General features: G+C 39.0%; 1 protein-coding gene across 1 annotated transcript in view; it reads left to right on the top strand.

Annotated features, from left to right (window-relative positions):
• The window catches only part of MGAT5B (alpha-1,6-mannosylglycoprotein 6-beta-N-acetylglucosaminyltransferase B), a 174,670-nt gene extending 154,150 nt beyond the window's left edge, over window positions 1-20,520 (top strand). The window contains exons 13-15 of the mRNA XM_070739842.1: window positions 9,003-9,077; window positions 13,145-13,416; window positions 19,943-20,520. Of these exons, the coding sequence (XP_070595943.1) occupies window positions 9,003-9,077; window positions 13,145-13,416; window positions 19,943-20,141 (546 nt within the window). The 3' untranslated portion in view covers window positions 20,142-20,520. The remainder of the gene's footprint in view (window positions 1-9,002; window positions 9,078-13,144; window positions 13,417-19,942) is intronic.
• The last annotated feature ends 211 nt before the right edge of the window (window positions 20,521-20,731 follow it).

The raw sequence follows: 20,731 nt of genomic DNA, 5'->3' as shown, positions 1-20,731 counted from the left end.
TTCTGACTATAAATAATATCTTGAGAACATACCTCTTCGATATTAATGCCATTTGATTTACTTACTTTTCTCATTTACTATGCTTGTACATCAGTGTTGACTTTCTGTGTATTTTAAGCTAAAACTGGTTTACATCAGGTAATAACCTAGGTAGCATCTGCCTCTGTGGCTCTTCAAGTATTTGCAGCTGCTCTTCAGTCTTCCTCTCCTGCTCGTCTTCAGGCCCTCTACCAAAAAGAAAGAAGAAGGGCTTCTGGCATATGGCTTTAAATGGGTGAAAAGCAATTTTGTTAGTTCCAAAGCCCCGGAAGCAGAATTTTCTCCCCTCAAATACACACTTTAAAAAATGCTTTTGAATTTGAAATATAATAAATGGGTCACAGAAAAGTTAGTTCTGTAAGCGAATGTCAAGCACAATGCAGAGTTCTCCATTAGGAAGGATTTGGGTGATGACCAGGCTGCTTAAGAGCTCCATAGAAGCATCCTGCAATTGTTGTCTGAAAGTAACCCAATCAAACTGGAGCGAGTTCAATAATTCATAGGCAGTGTCAACTCCTGTCATTATGTCAAAACTGATTACCATTTGCACCTGTAATTAGATATAATGGGTACAATTTCCAGCCTTGCTGAACCTTCTACTGAGATATTTATGGCAGAAGGTTGCTAAGAGTTATCTCTCCCAGCCTTTGGAGTTTCAGTTTGATTCATTCATCAGAAGAGAAGAAATAATTCTCTCCACTGAATATATGGCTAGACCAATAGACTGAAAATAGGCCATAAATCAGAAGAGACTCTTGGCTTAGGGCCCATTTATTATTACTGTCCAAGCACTAGGAGGAACATCACTTTATGGAGATTCAGAACTAGCAGAAAGGTGAAATGTTTCCCTGAATCAAGCTTGACTCCTGGTGACTTCTGCATTACTATTACTATTAGTCTTCTCATCGTTATTATCACCTATCTCCTCCAGCTTATGACTGTATGTAAGATTTAAATCAACGTTGATAGTTTCCTGATTTGCTTATTTGAACCCTATGATAATCATTAAGTGTTGCACCTCACGATTCTTAACAAATGTATCTTTTCTTTTTAGTATACTGGGAGCATATGCACCAAAGACAAATTCCTTGTTTGTCCAATCACACTTGGCCAATAAAGAATTCTATTCTATTCTATTCTATTCCCTATTCCATATTCCATATTCCATATTCCATATTCCATATTCCATATTCCATATTCCATATTCCATATTCCATATTCCATATTCCATTTTCTCCTATCCTATCCTATCCTATCCTATCCTACTCTCTTGGTAGTTTCCTATTGTGTTCTTCCAGGAGATGGTTGAATAGATATATTCTCCCTCCTACCCTCCCCCTCTCCCTCCCTTTCTCTCCCCTCTTCTCCTTCCTCCCCCTCCCCCTCCCCCCCCTGCCCCCTCTCTCCTTTCCCCCCTGTCTCTGTTCCTTCTTAATCCAATCTAGACTGACTGCTGTGGGCTGTCATCTTTTCAGATGTAGGACTTGTAGTGATCTAAATATTGACTCTGTAGTTTATTCCTTGCACATACTGTAAATGTGAGGATCAGTGCAAATATCTTTTTAAGCAAATGCAAATATTAGGTTTTGGAAATTGAGTTCACTCTTTTGAAATAGCTTCTTTTTCTGCAAAGGCAAATTTGTACTTTTCTGGAAAAGAATTCTAAAATTTCAGAAATAGGAGAAGTAGGAAGTCTTTGGTTTGAATTCTATGGAAATGGACAGAAATGCCATCATGAGTTCTTTTTTTTTCTTGCCCACAATAAATGCAACCAACAATATAATTTGTACAAATGTGTAAGGATTATGCTAATTTTTAAATTAAGTATACACAAGCTACTTTGCAAAATAATTGCCAGTTAATCTTTGACCTTCTTATGACAGTAAGACCTTCTTAGAATTGGAAGGGGCCTTGGAGCTCTTGTACTCTAGCCTTCTGCTCAAGCAAGAGACTCTATACCAGTGAGCATCAACCAGTGTTCCATGGACCATTGGCGGTCCATGAGAAAAGTTTGGTGATCTGCAGAAAAATTATTGGCATTTTTTATAATGCACTAAATACTATTTATTAGAACTTTCCCCACCCTCCTTGCCTTTCATAAGCTATTAAAGATCCACCTATGTCGTCAGGCATGGGGAAGCTGAGCCCCTGGGCTATATTATTTATGTATGGTATGAGTGTATTGTATGTTTTTTAAATAATGGGTTTTAGACTTCTTTTAATGTATTAGATTTGTTACATTGTTGTTATTGTTGTGAGCCGCCCCGAGTCTTCACAAATCTAATAAATAATAATAATAGTATTTATCTTTTTTTAAAAAAAATCATATTAGTCTCCACAGGATTTACAATTATGAATTTAGTGGTCCCTGAGTTCCAAAAGGTTGGTGACCCCCTCTGTACCATTCAGGACAAATTGCTGCCCAATCTCTTCTTAAAAACCTCCAGTTATGGAACACTCACAACTTTGGGGGGGGGGGGCAAAGTTCCATTAATTGTTCTTGCTGTTGACTCAAATTGTCATTGCTTCAAAGTGGTTTTCCAATATACCTGCAAGACTTGACTGAATTGTCACTGACCGGTACAGCTAATTGCCCGCAGCTCTGCGGCTCTGGCATACGAGAGCGCGGGTTTGAGCAGAATTTTTCTTCCTGCTCCTGTTAGTGCAGGCAGACAGATGTGTGATCCAAGGATTGACTAAATAGTGGCAAAGTGAATTACAAGCAGATGTGCAAGAGATAAAGAATATAGTGGAGAATATAAGGAAAATTAAAAATACAAGGGTTAGGGAAATGAGAAGGAAAATACTACATAAGTGGTATCACACACCTGCTCAACTTGCATACTTTCAGCAGAATGCTAAGAATACTTATTGGCACGGATGTCAAGATAAGGGTTTTTTTATTCATGTTTTGGGAAAGCCCGATAGTGCAGAACTTTTGAAAAGAGTGCAAGAGGACACTAATAGTATGTTAAACATATGATGGACAATTACAAAGGAAATGACAGTATTAGTTAAAAGGAATTTAGAGAAATAAAAGAAGCAGTGATAGAAAGCACTTAAGCGGTAATAGTCCTAGGCTGGAAGGATGCAACAAAATGAACAATACAAAATTGGTATCAGTACATGGTGGATCCATTCAGTTTGAGATTATGGATAAGAGGATGAATTTGGATAATGGAATCAATCTGCGGGAAGTGATGGGATGATGGGACAAGGTAAGAGGATATATGTTCAGTAGAATTTGAGACCAAGCTATAAAGAATAAATTAGAATCACTTTATAATATGTAAATAGATATGTTACTCTTGAATTAAAATGGTATATACAAAGTATTCCCCCCTTTTGGTGGAGAGGTATAAATGTTGTCTGGTGGCAGGCACTTAAAACACTGAGCACATTGTTATATATTATGTGTATGTTCTATAAAATTAAAAAAAGGATAAAAAAATAGAAATAAAATAATAATAATTTTTAAAAGGTAGCAAAATCTCACACGGGGACACACATGTGTATGTGTTTTGGCGAGTTTTTATGCTTCCGCGCATGCATTCTAGCAAAAAAAACCCACCAAAACATATGCTCACATGTGTCCCTGTGTGATATTTTGTTACCTACACAAGTGCAAGACGCAAAATTGCCCTTGAACCTGTGCTTGCGTTGCAGAGCCGCAGAGCTGTGCACAATTAGCTGTACCGGCAGGAACCCACTACTGGACATAAGTACTTCCTGAGTAGAGCTTGGCTCACAACATTCCCTTTGACAGAAGACAGGAGAGATTCATTTCCAGTATTTTACCCCCTAGAACCTGAAAATCTGATCCAGAGATTTGGAGAACAGTTTAGAAGAAAAGGACACAACTGGTATTAGTAGGCTCCACTTTTAAATTTTAAATAACAGGAAGTGGATTGGTTGTAGAAGAATAATAATGTTTTAAATTTTCCCATTATTAGCCCCAAGGTTTGACCATTGGAATTGATCTGGAATTGATTCGGCAAGAAGGAATATATGGTGAGAATCTGGATAGAGTCTCTGCTAAATATTGACTGGTCCATAACTAGAGGAGTTTCTATTTTTTCATTAATGCTAGGACTCCAAACCATTACTTTAATGTATCATTCATGGAAATAATAGCCATTCATTACCGGACTCCATAGTGTCATCCCCAAACCCCCAACACTTTGCCCTTAGATTATCTATGGTTGACCTATCCAGATTCCTAAGAGGTCAGTAAGGGGCGAATACAAGTGCACTAGAGTGCCTTCCGTCCCCTGTCCTATTGCTCTCCTATATCTCCTATACCTTTCTTCTATTCCTATATCTCTTCTTCTATTCTTTCATTGATATGTTCTATTCCTATATCTTCTTTTCTATTCTTTCTTAGATATATTTTACTATGAGTATCTCCTCTATAACCTTCATCATGTATTTTACTATGTGTATATAGATATATACCCATTAAAACCTTCATTGTGTATTGGACAAAATAAATAAATAAAATAAAATAAACTGTCCCGCTAAAGGCAGCCATTTTGATGTTCCAAGGATTCTGTGTAAGAATAGAAACTACCAAGAATCAGTGTTCCCTCTAATTTTGGGGGGGTGGGCAGCACAGAAATAATAAATAAATAAATAAATGAATGAATGAATGAATGAATGAATGATAAATAAATAAATAAATAAACAAACAAACAAACAACCCTGTTTTGCCTCAGAGAATTTCAAAATAAAATACTGTTGTAGGGCAACTCTATCAATATCAAAATGCCACTTAAATAGTTGAGCTAGTTTCAAACTAGATTTTGATCTTTTTTCTCTCTTCCTTACTCCCATTCTTTTTCTTTCTCTTTTCCTTCCTCTCTTTTTTCTATCTGTTTCTCTCTCTTCCTCTCTCTCTCCTTCCCTCTCACTCTTTCCCTCTCGGCTTCTGGGCAGGTTTGGAAAACTCTGAGTTGATGATGATTTTTAAGTGAGCGATTGCTCACTGCTCAGCTTAGAGGGAACTATGCCAAGAATCTCAGTGGCTAGAATCATACAATTGCTTATACTAGGTTTGTGGAATGGCTATCTGTTTCATAGAATCTAGGAGGGTCTGAGAAAGAAAATAATGTTTTTTTGAAGACCCTGAGATTATTGCTTCTCTTTTTAAAAAGTTATAGATTGAGTCCTTATAAAGCAAGTGCACTCTTTCACAACAGGGTTATGTCAAGGAGAGTAAAACATGAAAAGCAGGTGTCATCACCAAACCCACCTTAAAGAATTAACCACTCCCGACCTGCCAACAATTTCAGGATTGGAAGATTAATCAGAGAAGAACAAGGAATTTTGCCTGGCCTCTTTCCCTTTCCCTCTCATTTCCTAAATGAAGACCACAAAGGTTGCCGTATGTTGCAGTTATGGTGAGAATCTGAGTGAACAAAGTAGTTTCAAAGCATCCACAATATTTAGCATTCACGGTGCTGGAAATTGGCAGAAGACCAACCAGTTTTTGTGTTTCTTAATGCTGTAATATTAGAGTCTCCCTCTTCTTTCTTTAGGCCTGCTGGATTTGGGAACTAAAGATATTCTCCATTTAAATGCTAATCTTTTTCTGTGACACAGATCCCTTTGTACATATAGTTTGATGTTCTGGTGCAATAAAACTTAAGCTGCAAATGTGAAATATCCACTGAGACTGCTCAGTGCCCCCTTCCTCCCTTTTCAACATGCTAAACAAGGGGGAGGGAAAGAAAATAGAAGGGAACGGAACAATTGCTGGTAAAACATGGAAATGACTGTTCTCTTTCTTGGGTTATTTTCTAAAGCACGCAGGAAGACATTTATTCAATCTTTACCCCATCTGTGCAGATGCTTCAAAGAAGACTGCCTGTCTCTATTACATTTTAGAACTGAATTGAAATGCTGCAATTGTTGTGTCACGGTTTGTCAATGCTCTTACTATGTACAAAAGGGAAGGATGCCTTTCATGAATAAGTTCTACCCTTTAACTTCCCTCTCTTGTTTAAGTAGGACGTCAACTGCCCTACCTCAATTGTCTATCAAGACAACCTAAATGATTTTGATGTCACTCCTGGGTCAACATCGTACCCCCTGCATCCCTATATTAGCTTCTGCCCTGGGGAGCTGAACTAATGTGTTTCTGGTTCAGTAGCAGCACAGGAGGATTTGGAAAGTCAGAGATCAGCATAGTCTTTCTTGTCTATTTGGAGGAATCCCCTGTCAACTTGATCATGTGGTCTGAATATAAGATCTTAGTGGTGGTGCAGGAGCATCTGTGATGCAGCCACACTCTGGAGAGGCCCAGCTGGAGCACCAATCTGCTGTGTGCACGGCGGTGGCCAGTAGAAGAGAAGCAAGATGCCAGACACTCAGTTTTGCAGTTCTAGCAAACTTTGAGCTGTGGGGCTGCATTGCTGAGTGTCTAGCATCTCACTTCTCTTGTGCTGGCGGGCCCCAGATTTGGAGGTCTTCGGAGAGGGGCGGCATACAAATCTAATACAGTAGTACCTCTAGATACGAGTTTAATTCATTCCAGAACCGAGCTCGTAAGTCGATCAACTCGCATCTCAAACAAATGCCTTTAGACTTTGTTTTTCCCCGCCAAGATAACCAGAAGCAAGGATTCTTGCACCATCTAGTGGAAGCTCGGCTCGTATCCCGAATTTGAGCTCGGGTGTCGAACAGAAATTTCGCTCGCGTCGTGGCTCGTAACTTGGAATACTCGCATGTGGAGCAGCTCGTATCTAGAGGTACTACTGTAAATAGAATAAATAGATTAATGAGGAAGAGGAGGAACAGTTGGGTCCAGTGTCTAACACACAAATGCGCAGAAGGCAGAGGAGAGGAGAGCAGTGGAAATCCATGGGCCGAAAATTGGGAAGGAAAAGCCACTGCTGCTAGCAAAGCTCCACCCTAGCTCTGGGGATAAAAGGCAGGGGGGGGGGAGTTGAATAGATGTGGCAGACAGACTTGTTAACCTGTGTAGAGAGATAAACTTTTTGCCAGGACTCCTAATAAAAGAATCTTTGAGCTAACTTGAGAGGGTTTGTCGTGTTTGGGGAGCTGGGTCAGAACACTGGTTTTATATCATCACCTTGCACAGTACCTAAGTTGCAGAATTCTGATAATTGGTTTATGAGTTGAAGTGATGGTTGCATGGAAGTATTCTTGAGCATCACAATTCAGCTTCTTGGTTCCCAGTGTAGAGCATTCCACTTAACCTGGAAGTTCAATCTATTTATAGGTTGATAGGCTTGATATAGTTTAGTTGTTTCCAGGCAGAATCCTTAATCAGTATTCACTGTGATTCAGTGCTTGAAGTTCATGGGAAAGGAAGCTGCCCATCTGAAGCCCTTCCATATTTCCCATTGTTTTGTTTTTTCTTTGTTTTTCTTCTTTCTTATCAAAGAGGAAAACCAACGAAAATAGGAAATCAGAATATCTGAGCCAAGGCTTGTAAATGGTAGTCCTGAGGACCCTTCTTTTGTCAAAAGCTCCTTGAATAGACCTTCCTCTCAGGACAATGTGCTGAGTCATTCAAGGACGTGTCTGCTATCAAATCTGAATCAGTCAAAAAGAAACAGGATTATCAAGTGCTTAGTTGGAATCTAAGGCCTCCTCAAAAGGATCTGCTCAAAGTTTATATTCTGAAAATAAAATGAGAAGCAATAGATAGAAAATGTCAAGAAGCTCTAAGATTAAAGATCATAACAGAGGGCATCCATCTTGTGGTCATTTCTCGCTAAAAAAACTATTTAAAGACTCAAACTCCCTTAGAGTCAAAGGATTGATAGTTAGACTAGCATGCTTTAGAAGCACAGAATTAACCAAAGCATTCAGCAGGCCTTGGATAAAAGAAAGAATACCATGTACCTTTATTACTTACATATATTTCTATGGGTTTTTTTCTTTGCTGACATATTTTATTTTCTTTTTAATAAAGGGAAAGGAGAAAGTGGAAAGATATGCTCATTAGAACCATTGATCCTAGCGAATCTGTTTGTTGTTGGCCTTCTTGCCATACAGGGAGACACTTCATCCAATTGTTTGCTTGTAGCAGATGGATGCAAGCATCTGCTGTCATTGCCATCATGAGTATATTTGACAGATCCAACAGGAGGTTTGCTGGTATTTCTGAGAAGGAGAAGAAGCGGAGAGGGAGGGAGGGAAAATGTTGATGAGGCTGCTAGGATATAAGCTTGAAACAGAATAGTCTTTATATTCCAGGCCCAGCAGAATGTGCCAGCAGTCTAATACACAGTCGGCGTCAATGGTTTTGATCAGAACATATTGCAGAACAGATCTGAAGGATTTTTGCATCTCAGCAGATGGTCACATCATGTAATTGCAAAATCTGGGACTTGATCAATACATTAATTTCATCAGATTTCTGAAAACCTTTCAAATGCAAAGCTATCTTTGTAGTTTTGCAGGAGAAGTTGCGTGAGAACTAGGTGGTGGATTCAGGCAATGGAGTTTACACTTTTGTTGCTTGTGCAGTGTGCTTCTTCTGCATGCTTCAAGTGCTTTGTCTATGCCAAAGAGTATTTGCGTGGACAGCATGCTTTCCTGACATGAACAGGTACCTCAGCTGACTTGCTGAAATTTTAAGCATTGCATTAAATGGCAATTCAATCTAATTACTGACCAAATATATATAAATGTTAAGTGGCTCTACATTGTGAATCAAATAGTTTTATATGCATGGCCAAAACCTGTTAAAAGGCCTGTTTAAAGGTAAATGAGGATGAAGATGACATCTTCACTTTTAACTATGAAAAAAGGTACGTTCTTACAGAAAAGATTGTAAATGCAGTCAAACTACAATTTCTTCATATGGAAAGTTAATGACAGAATCTAAATGACAGAATACCACATTTTCCACAACTTTTTTCACCGAAATTGGAAATAGTCTTATTCTATGTTCATTCATGTCCATATTTCTTCCTCCTCTGTTCCTCTAGGTTGATCCTTACTTGCCCTATGAATACACATCTGAAGGAATGCTAGAACGGATCCATGCCTACATTCAAAACCAGGTAACTTATCTTCCCCTTTCTTTCTGACTCAATCCAGCAGACAAGAATATCCTAGAGCCATTAATTTTGCTTATGTAGTATAAACTAAATTTAATCAACCTTATTCTTCCCATTGTGCTGGACTAGAACTAGGGGTGACATGATAGCAGTGTTCCAATATCTCAGGGGTATTGAAGGAGGGAGTCAAAAGAGGAAGTCAAACTATTCTCCAAATCACCTGAGGGCAGGACAAGAAGGAATGGATGGAAACTAATGAAGGGGAAACATAACCTAAAACTAAGGAAAAATTTCCTGACAGTTAGAACAATTAATCAGTGGAGCAGCTTGCCTCCAGAAGTTGCGAATGCTCCAGAAGTTTTTAAGAAGATGTTGGATAACCATTTGTCTGATGTAGTGTAGGGTTTCCTGCCTAAGCAGGGGGTTGGACTAGAAGACCTCCAAGGTCCCTTCCAACTTGGTTGTTCTGCTCTGCTCTGCTCTGCTCTACTCTACTCTAGAATAGAATAGAATAGAATAGAATAGAATAGAATAGAATAGAATAGAATAGAATATTCTTAGTGGGTAACTGCGGAAAGCGAGTCTTTCTTCCCTACTTTTGAGGCTCCAGAAGTGAAAAAATAAAAATATGGAGAAGGAAACTGGAATAAATTCCAAATGATCAGTAAAAATGAATCCCTTTCCTGCAAATTCTTGGCCATGTTGGAAACTTTGGCAAACTTTGAGCAATTAAAAAAGCAAAATGCTATTTTAAATGTATATTTTCTCTCAAGTTCCCCCTCCCCCCAGAACATGTTTAATCTATTCTTGTATAATTTGGTTCTCTCTATCCACAGTTAATGACAGTTATTATTTTCAACACTTTTTTTTCTCTTTGCTAATTGGAAAAATGATGTGCTTTGATATGACAGAGTACCAGCACACTGTTCCATTTTTAATCCTTGAAATAATATTATTATTGTTGGAATGAAATCTAAGGGTGTAACTTAGCACCTTTTTGTGTACAGAGTATAATTTTTTCTCCCTTATTCCACGATCATGTCAATACTATGGAAAAGTGTTTTCCACCTCAAGGAGGGAACAATTTATTCTGGAAAGCATATCAGCAAATCCACAGTTTTGAGTAATTTCAGTTGATTTTAGATATAATTAAAAACCGCTTAAAAAAAACATTAGCCACCAAATATTCACCACCTCATCTCACAAGGTTGATACCAATCTATTAAAAAGCCACTGCCAGTAAACAGGCGCATGAAATTTCTGGAAGTGGTTATAAAGCCCATTTAACAGAGCTGTGTTTCTCTATCTACTTACCTAACAACATACCTATGAGCTCTGTGGCACTTACCTATGGGAAGATATGGATAAGACTGACTCTATTAAAGAACAGAATTAACAGAATTTAACAGTACTTATTTTTGCATAAAAGCAAGGGTGATTTTGTTGGCCTTAAGAAACGGACTTTATTGCAGTTGCAGTCAAAAGCATAGGCAGCTCCACTCAAATTGTATCCTTCAAAGACTCCTCAGTGAACAGAGGGAGCACTGACACACGTAACAATTTAAACACGGCATATTTTGGCAAATTTTAATGCACATTTAATATTTATCTGCAGTTACTTACAGATACAAAATAGGAAGATAGAGGACATGGCAGGTGGAAAAGTCTGGATACCCTTCCATTCAGCATTTTGTAACACCTTTTTTGACAAAAATAACAGCTTCCACAATTTCCTCTAGCCAACAAAAAGGCCTTCTGTTCTTAATTTGAAAGTTTCCCCCAGCTACTTTTCGTTGAAGAATACTTTTAGTTCAGAAATATTGTTAGATCTCCTTGTATGCAATACATGTTTGAGCTCTCCCACAGATTATTGATAAGGCTCAAGCCTGGTGGAACTGTAATGGCCATTCCAAGCATTATTTTAATTATTGTCTAAGAGTTCTTTTGTTGAAATGTTTTGCCCTTTTTTCTCCAAATGCGACTTTGAATGTGACCTAACCATTCACATTTTGTTTCAACCATTCAAGCAAGGTTTCTAAAATATTTTATCAAGGGTTTCTTTTGCCTACTAGACAATGGGAAGTTGGAGAAAAATTTCCCTTCTGATTCATGTCCCATGCATACAGCGAAGGGTTACCAAATATTTTACTGCCACACTGTGGGCGTGGCTTATGCAGAATGTCCTGCATTTTCTTTCAACATCTTTCACTGCAAATTGGGTGCTCTGGGGTGGAGCTCCATTTTTGCTACCTCACTGTGTCCGTCCCCTGTCCCCCCCCCCCCCCCGTCCAGGCAGTAGACCACCCCTGCATGCATAGTATAAGCAATGACATTCTGTGGACAAATAGACAACCACTCCAACCTCAGCTAAATATTTTGGCTGGTTATTTGCAGTGACCTACAGGTTTTGTGTTGCAGATCTAATCTGCTTCAAGACAGCTCTGGTAAAGATTTTTTTTTCTTGATCTTCCAGACTTTGCATTGACTTTAATCGTTACAGTATGTAACTTCCAATTCTTATCAATATTTTTCAATTACTAGAAATTACAAGCTGGAGGCATTTTGTAAACAGCCTTCTCTGGTTTTGTTACTTTAATTTTCAAATGCTTATATGGCTGGCTAGAGGAGCTCATTTTGCTGTAAGTAGATAGAACAACAGTCACAAACTCAGAGATTAGAAGAATCTGAATATTTATTTACCTGTTGAAACTTCTGGCTAAATATAAATTTCAGGTAATCAGTGTTTTCTGTATTTATTTATATCCTGCCTTTAGTAATTTTTTTACAAATAATACAATACTCCTTCTTCCTCCTACTTTCCCCATAACAACAACTCTATTAAGTGGATTGGGTAGCATGAGAGTGACTTGGGAGGAAAAGTAGCACTGAATCAATGGGGGAAGTATTTCATGCCATGCTTCCTGTTTTCTTATTTTGCATCTCTGAACAACAATGCACTAATAGGAAGTATGCATTCAATTTTGGAGGAAAAAAGGATTGTGTTTAACTTGTACAATATAGAGGTTGTGTCAGCCTCTATTCATATAGAGATTCATTGTAACATGCCATTGAATGAGAGAAATTACACTTTCTCATGCAGCTGCATAGTAATTACTTTTATTACGGTAGGCCAGTTCAAGATCAGAAAGCAATATGTAAGCTTATTACTCCAGAATTTTGCACCTGGAAAGTTGATAACCAAAAAAGGATAGGGGAGAAAAGAAAGTGATATTAAAACTATGGCATCTGAATTTAGTTGCAGCCTTAAGAGAATAGGGAGGGAGGGGAGTCTAATATTCAGATTTGTCCTTGATATAATCTGACATCTTCTGGATATGTTGGGATGAGTTTCCAGGATTCTCAGGCACGGTGCTGGCTAGTCAGAGGTGAAATGCTCCCTCTTTGCTCATGGCTGTCGGTCGTTGGAGAGCCAGTCTCAAAGGCAGAGCGAGGCTCTGCCCACCTGCCCAGACATCACCATTTGGGTTCTTTTAACCTCTGCACACACAGAATGATTTACACATGGGTGTTGGATTTCTATGTTATTTATATTTTTCAAGTGATGTTCTTCACTTCATACAGCAGAGTCTCTTCATAGCAGAACCGTGCTTCAATGTATATTGGGGTACAAATACAATGACTCCAATATAAAACTTATGCTTTTATTTCTTATTTTTTCATTGAACTGGTTGCATATTTACGACAAATAAACAACTTGACAGTGTAACTATATTTCTCTATACATCTGCTCTCTATGATGCAGTCAGCATACAAACAGTCAGCATACAAATCCCCCAGAATTCTATCTTCCAACTGCCAAAAACTGATTTACATACCAATATGCAAATGAGCTCTCTCTTAACATTCCATTTCCTTTTCCCATGCTATTTGCTAACAATGGGCACGAATGAACTGGGAGCATTTCACCCCTGTGTAGTAATTGTGGGAGTTATAACCCAAAATACCTGGAAAGCACCAGGTTAGAGAAAATCAGATCATGTGACATATTTGCAGAGCTGTCTTTTGAAGAGTCTGTGTAACAAATGCTTCTTTCTCCCCCAATCGGATAGGATTTCTGTGCTACTGCGGCTCTACCAGACAAGTCCAGCAGCCCGACTATGCAAAGCTCTCTCAGTCCTCTCATCCTGCAACCCAACTCAACTGCCCTGGTATGGTCTCACAATGTAACCAGCAGCCATCTTCCAGCTTGGCCCCCAATCAAGTCCCTGCAGGTGTGGCTATCCGAGACTGGCCAAGCATGCACCAGAACTTGTCAGCAGCATAATTTAGTCTGTGAGCCTGAGTTTTTCAAGTTCCTGAACAAAAAAGAAGTGTTCCAGCAGTAAGTTGGCGAGCTTTCTTATGTCCTTCCCTTATTCTTCCAACTGAGAAAGTTCTCCTCTTCTTTGTGCAACTTTAAAGATGTAAGATTCCAGTGCAGGCTTTTGGAAGTTGATTTGGGAGAAGCAGTAAAGGTCAGCTTATTACCATTATCTGTACTGATTCTGAGTTTTGACATTTAGGCAAGACTATATTGAAAATTAATGTTTTGTATCCCAGATGGAGTTTTATGGCAAATTTGAAGAAGGTGGCGTGTTAAGCTTTTCACAATTTCGGATTACTGTTTCAAAACTTGCACTTTAATGCCTGAGTCTGAAATTTGCAGACGGCTTTGTTTCATAGGAACATTCTGTTGGGGTGGTGCTGGAGGAGGAGGGAAATTGTTGAATATGAAACAAATGTTAATATTTTAATTACTTTGCCATAGTTAATTGATAATTCCAAGAAATATTATTATTATTATTATTATTATTATTATTATTATTATTATTATTATTTTATTTATTAGATTTGTATGCCGCCCCTCTCTGAAGACTTGGGGCAGCTCACAACAGTAATAAAAACAATATAGTAGTGAAACAAATCTAATATTAAAAACATATAAAACCCTATCATTATTTAAAAAACCAAACAGCACATTCATACCAAACATAAAACAAAGTATTAAAAAAAGCCTGGGGGAAAGGTGTCTCAACTCCCCCATGCCTGGCGGTATAAGTGAGTCTTGAGTAGTTTACGAAAGACAAGGAGGGTGGGGGCAGTTCTAATCTCCGGGGGGAGTTGGTTCCAGAGGGCCGGGGCTGCCACAGAGAAAGCTCGCCAAATGACATTGTTTAGTCGTCGGGACCCAGAGAAGGCCAACTCTGTGGGACCTTATCGGTCGCTGGGATTTGTGCGGTAGAAGGCGGTTCCGGAGGTACTCTGGTCCAATGCTATGTAGGGCTTTAAAGGTCATGACCAACACTTTGAATTGTGACCAGAAAGCGATCGGCAGCCAATGCAAGCCATGGAGTTTTGAAGAAACATGGGCGAATCTTGGAAGCCCCACGATGGCTCTTGCGGCTGCGTTCTGCACGATCTGAAGTTTCCAAACACTTTTCAAAGGTAGCCCCATCATTATTATTATTATTATTATTATTATTATTATTATTATTATTATAGCATTGCACAAAGTTTTATGCTGTCCTGCAACCTTTTCCTCTCAGATCTGTTGAAATGACCACTCCCAGAATTCTGCAGCTATCAATATTGATTGTCTCAAAATATCTAGGGAGCCAAGGTTTGGGGGAAGGCTAAGTAGGAGATATTGGCCCATGTTTCAGGAGTCCCTAATCTTTGAAATATGGCAGAACTACAACCCTTAGCACCTTGCAGTGTTGGAAATGCATATTTATTTATTTATTTATTTATTTATTTATTTTTTAGATTTGTATGCTGCCCCTCTCCGAAGACTCAGGGCGGCTTTTAGTAATTTCAATTCAGCTACAGCTGGAAAATATCTGCCCTAAATCAAAAGCTGTTTTGATCTCTAGGCCTAATTAGCTTAAGGATAGGCAGGAGTTAGCAATAGCACTTAGACTTATATACAGTGAACGGCTACCAAAATTTTTATTACCTCATTGTGGGCGAGGCTTGAGGTGCTGCAAAGTCCCTGATCAAGACAATGTCTTCAGAGGGGCTAAGAGCAACCCAGCCGTGTGGGGTCACTCACGAACGCGAATCCTAGAAAGAAGACTTGGACACATTTTCTCTCTGGGTAAAGTGACACAGTATTGAGCTGTGTACCCCTTTTTATTTGGGAGCATATGCATATGGGGATAATTACATGTACATGTCAAGTGATATACAAACATCCAATAACATAAATTTAAACATGACATATCTTTGAGTCCTTCCTTTCCCCAGATATCACAAACCAATTTCCTAGAATAATTTCCTTTGAGCAAATGTTTCTCACACCTAATTTCTCTGAAGCCTTCTGCCTTATCACAACCAATCTCCTTTTATCACAGTCTCGTCCTGTTTTGCTTCAGGCAATGTAAATTTCCCCCTTTGATCGTATAATGTCCTGTTTGGAGTGATGTATACTTGTTTATCAGTGAGATGTTTATTGAACCCTTTTATGGTCAGTTGTCTTCCTGTTGCAAATTCACCAGAAATGCAGACTTAAGCAAATTAATACCGTCCTATCCTGGCTATAATAGAATCAGGGTAAGCAGAGCATTTTTATGCTAGTGGTCCAGATATATATAATATGATATATTCCTATTCTAACATTTATGCTACACTGCAACAGGGGCTTATGCAGGATGCCCTGCATTTTCTTTCAACATCTTTCAGTGCAAATTGGGTGCTCTGGGGTAGAGCTCATTTTCACTACCCCACTGCATTCCACCACCACCTGTCCAGGCAGTAGCCCGCCCTTGCTTATATACCATTTCCCAGTGCTTTACAGCCATCTCTAAGCAGTTTACAGAGTCAACTTATTGCCCCCAACAATCTAGGTCTTCATTTTACCGACCTCAGAAGGATGGAAGGCTGAATCAATCTTGAGCCGGTGAGGTTTGAACTGCTGGCAGTCAGCAGAATTAGCCTGCAATACTGTATTCTTACCACTGTGCCACCACAATTCTTAACTCTTAACTGTTCAAATTAGTCTTGAATTAATGGGTACATTTTTCAGCGATTTCTATATTTTTGCTGCCATTTTGTTTACTAAAACAAATAATGTGGCAATGTCAACAACATGAAGCCCTTTTCACAAATTAAGCTAATGTCATGAAAAATTATTATGGCAACCAGAGATACGTTTTCTATCAAAAAATCATAAGTTCAGTTCAGTTCTGGTACTCCAAATATAGCTCTCTGGTTTCAGCAACAGCTTACAGATTCCTTTTGTTCTATCTTAAAAACCATGTGTATATCTACTACTAGCTGCATCTGATTCACAGTTTGCAGCCAGTAGAACCCAGCGTAGATCTCACAAGCCCCTCTCATAGTCCAGAGACTTTAGCTGTATATTTCCTGTTTTAAAAGGATTTTTCCTCCCACAAACGTCTCCCTGACATTTGTTTAGTGTCCTTTGCACACAGTGCAGCGGACATTAAAAAAAAATATTTGGACAGACTTTCCCGTTTGTATTGAGCATGAATACAGCTTTATGCAGCTGAAAAGATGTTGGGTTTTTGAGGCACCATTATTCTCTTCTCATCTCCTTCCCTTTTTATCCTGCTGTCTGTGAGCATGCATTTGGAACACACAGGCGCTGACATTTTAATAGAACATAAATCTGCCACCCAGCTCCATACATAGCTCTGGACAATTAAAATGGGTGCATTATCATTTTTGTCACGGCGGCCAAGCAGACAATTTGAGTCCAAGTGACATTTTTATATGATAAATAAGAGCCAGAGCTCAGATTCGACTTGCTAAGCTCCTTTAGCTTCTTAAAATTCAGCCATTTTAGAGAAATTGCTAGTTCAGAATCACTAGTTCAAATCATAGTTTATTAAAGAGATGGCAGGCCATTTACTGAGTAGGAAGGCAAAGCTAGAACAGAACAACATGGGACCTTTCAGATTGTCTGAACTTCAGTTCCCATCCACCCTTGTCAGCCAGGTCAATGACAAACAGTTGTGGAAGTTGTAGTTTAAAAAGAACCCGATGGCTCCAAATTGTCAGCTGAGGATATATTACTTGGTAACTTTCACTGAAGTCTAGAGAGAAAACACCAAATGTTACTATTAGAGACTCATTGTGATGAGAGATTAAGATGTTGGACTAGAATAACGGGTGGGTTCCAAATTATTTTACTACCAGTTCTGTGACGTGGCTTATTTTGTTGCCATGGTTTAATGGTCATGTGAATAGGTGTGGCCAACTTGACATCCCTCACACCCAGAGGCACCTCTTCCCTCTTTGGCTGTTGCAAAGCAGTGGCAGCTCTGGGTGTGCCAAGTTCTGTTTGGGAGGCGTTTGCACCTTGTTTGTAACCCACTCCAAAGGGAGCTTGGATTGATGTGGTATTCCAGCTTCTGCTGCCTTATGGGGTCTGAGGTGACACAGACACATTTGGGAGTGCCTAATCCTCTGGTCACCCAATGGGCAAAGATTGACAGAGGGCGGCCAGGTCCTCCAGGGCAGCTGCTCCCCACTGCCCATCCCAGTGGGACTCGCTTCACCCATAGATTCTTGGGTGGGATTTGGGGGAGGGCAGAAGTTTTGCTCCTCAGAGCAACCTTTGCAAAGTAAAGGAAAAAAATATTTTGCACAGAGAGAGAGCAATCAGGCAAGAATGCCCCCCCCCCGGCAAAAATTTAGCTTCTGCACATGCACCAAAGCAAAAACAATCAAAAACAGGGGGGAAATGCAAAGACAAACTGGCAGCGCATGCGCAGTGCCAGAAACTTGGCTTCTGCGCATGCACACAAGAAAAACCCTGGAATTTTAAAAAAAATTTAAATAAAATAAAAAGATGATAGCGCCCACGGACCGGCACCAACCAATGTGGTTTGGTGCAAGAAGTGGTTAATTACCTCTCAATCATGAGAGCAAAACCTCCGCTGCCACCCCAATCTCAGGCCGGCATGATACACTCCAGTTTCCCATGGTTCTGGCTATGCCTCCTGCAGTCTTGCTTGCCATTCTATTCAGCTGGTCCTTGGGTGGGACAGCCCAGCTCTGGTCAGCCCGGCTCTGTTTGGCTTGGGCTGGAATTTTTTTTAAAAAATTAAAATAAAATAAAAAGATGGCGGAACTCGTGGACCGGCATCAACCCATCAGGTTCAGTGACATCATTGTGACGTCACTGGTCACTGCCGATTCAGGCAAATCGGTCCGAATGGGGAGGAACCCACCCCAATCCCTGATTAGAATAGATAGACTCAGCTTCAGCTTTTGCACCACCCTCAGCCATAGAAGCTAATTGGAGGACTTTGGACCAGTTTCTCTCCCTCTGCTAGGTTGTAGCTATAAGGAAAAATAAGAGGAGGGGAAGGATTGTATGCTGCCTGAAGCTCCTGAATGGAAGATGAGTTATAAATGTAATAAACATTGATGGCTTTTTCAAAACATTGTTCTCCTGGTACATTCATTCATCCCTTTCTGCTTATTATGAATTTGATGCTAATAGTATAGTCAGCTGCAATCATCTTCTAGGTTATGGATTCCCAGAATGTCCCCAGGAATCAGAAAGAAGGAGGAAAAAATAATACAAAAAGGATACATCTGGGATGCAAAACAATTATTTTAAAAAAATTCTGAAAGGATCATTATGATTATGATTGGGAAGAACATGCATCAGGAATCTGTGAAAAGATGCTCAGATTCAGAGAGGTAGAGTGAATGGACATGTTTATTTTTAAAATCAATTACTATTTTGAAAAGCATTTACTCTGAGGTATTGTACATATTCTGGGGAACATTCATTACACTTGCCTCTTTATGGTTGCTGGCAGTATCTATCACATATTACTTTAATCTAGCTTTTTCCAGCAAAGGTTTTTATCTGATATGTCAGGCAACAGTGCCGATTATTTCCGTCTACAATGCCAGGTACAATGATGAAAGTTGAAGTCCATCACATCTGGAGGGACTCACCATTGGAGGAGTGTGAATTAAGCATCTATCAATTATATCAAGAACATTTTTGCTGCCAGTTTGGAAATCTATGTGGCATTTCATTACTGGTGAGCCAGAAGTGAGATGTTCTACAAACAGATTGAAAGATAACTGGACATATGGTCACACAATTAAAGCAAATTTTGTCAAAGAACGAGAAACACTCAATAAAAAAAATAACAAACACAATGATACCATGTACTTTCTGGGAGACAGTTCACCAGTTTAGAAGAGAGTTTAACCCTTTAACTCCATGAAATTATTCTGTTCCTAATTTTCCTCATTAAAATTAAAAGTAGGTCTTTTATGTTTGATCTGCTGGGCTAAGAGCAGTTTGGTTTTGCATATGTATAAATGTCAGTGACATGATTGTAAAAACTCACTGTTCAAATGAAATATCTGTAGAGTTTATTTTTAATTCATCCAGTGGTGGATTTACCAACAACGTTCAATTTGGCCCTCAGAAGATACCTACAAACATTATAACCCCCTAAAACAATATGCATCACACATATATATTTTATTTTATTTATTTATTTTATCCAAAACAGAGAGTTTTATCCAAATGAGAGTTTTAGTGGGTATATATATATATATATATATATATATATATATATATATATATACACATTGTAAAATACATGATGAAGGTTATAGAGGAGATACTCATAGTAAAATATATCTATGAAAGAATAGAAAAGAAGATATAGTAATAGAATACTCACCAAAGAGAGCATATATGTATGTTCTCCTTCTCTGTGCTTTAAATTGCATTAATAACCCTGTGTTTATTGCTGGGTAAAGTGTGAAATGGTCTTTAACACTGCTTCCATGGAGATGACATCTCAGGAGCCATGTTAAGCTCTAACACAACAAAGTTCTTACTGAGTCTTTCTTTCACTTTCTAGGCTCAACATTGTTTGTGATAGCACAGAATCTGAGATGAATCACCTTTATCCAGCTGTGGCTGAAAATGTCCGGGAATGCTACCTTCAGAAAGATCATCTGTTATTCAGCTGTGCTGGATGCAATACCAAGTACCAGCGCCTCTGCCCATGCCGTGATTACCAGAAGGGGCAGGTAGCCCTCTGCAGGGACTGTTTGTGACTTCACTGAGGCAAGTGTGTGGCAACATATCACATGCACTGAGTGACTTTCTTTCTTTTTTCATAAACTCTTCTGCAATAGTCAAGAAGGATCTAGAATTCAAGACAATTCCAAGAAGGAACTTATTTTTGGACACTTGCAAAAATACTTGGATGCCAATGATGATGGTTTGCCTGCCATTCAAGGACGAGTAACTCTCTTAATGTTCCTTTACAACAGCTCTTCTACCACACCCAAAATCATTTGGCACCCATGAGGAACACAGAAGAACAAGCTGAATTTTTTTCAGAAAGCAAAGCACTCTTTAGGATCTCATCTTCCTGAAACATTATTTTTTATGAGAAAAATAAGTTCAAATTAAAGCAGGAAAATCATGAAATAGTTTGTGTGTGTGCGCGCATGTGTTTTTATTATTATTATTTTTTAAGTGTCACGTCTTCAAAATGCTTGGTTATCTCTTTGGAAAGGGCTAATCTTTGTAGCAGTGCAGACTAAGCAATGGGGCATTCTCCCTAATGATGTTGCTTTGAATTACATCTGTCACAATCTCTGACAATTGATTGTGTTATCTTAGGTTTATGAAGGTTGCA

The sequence above is a fragment of the Erythrolamprus reginae genome, chromosome 2 (genome assembly GCF_031021105.1).
Source record: "Erythrolamprus reginae isolate rEryReg1 chromosome 2, rEryReg1.hap1, whole genome shotgun sequence".
Lineage (NCBI taxonomy): Eukaryota > Metazoa > Chordata > Lepidosauria > Squamata > Dipsadidae > Erythrolamprus > Erythrolamprus reginae.
Note: the sequence above shows the minus strand (reverse complement) of the source record. Positions and strands in the feature narration are given on the sequence as shown.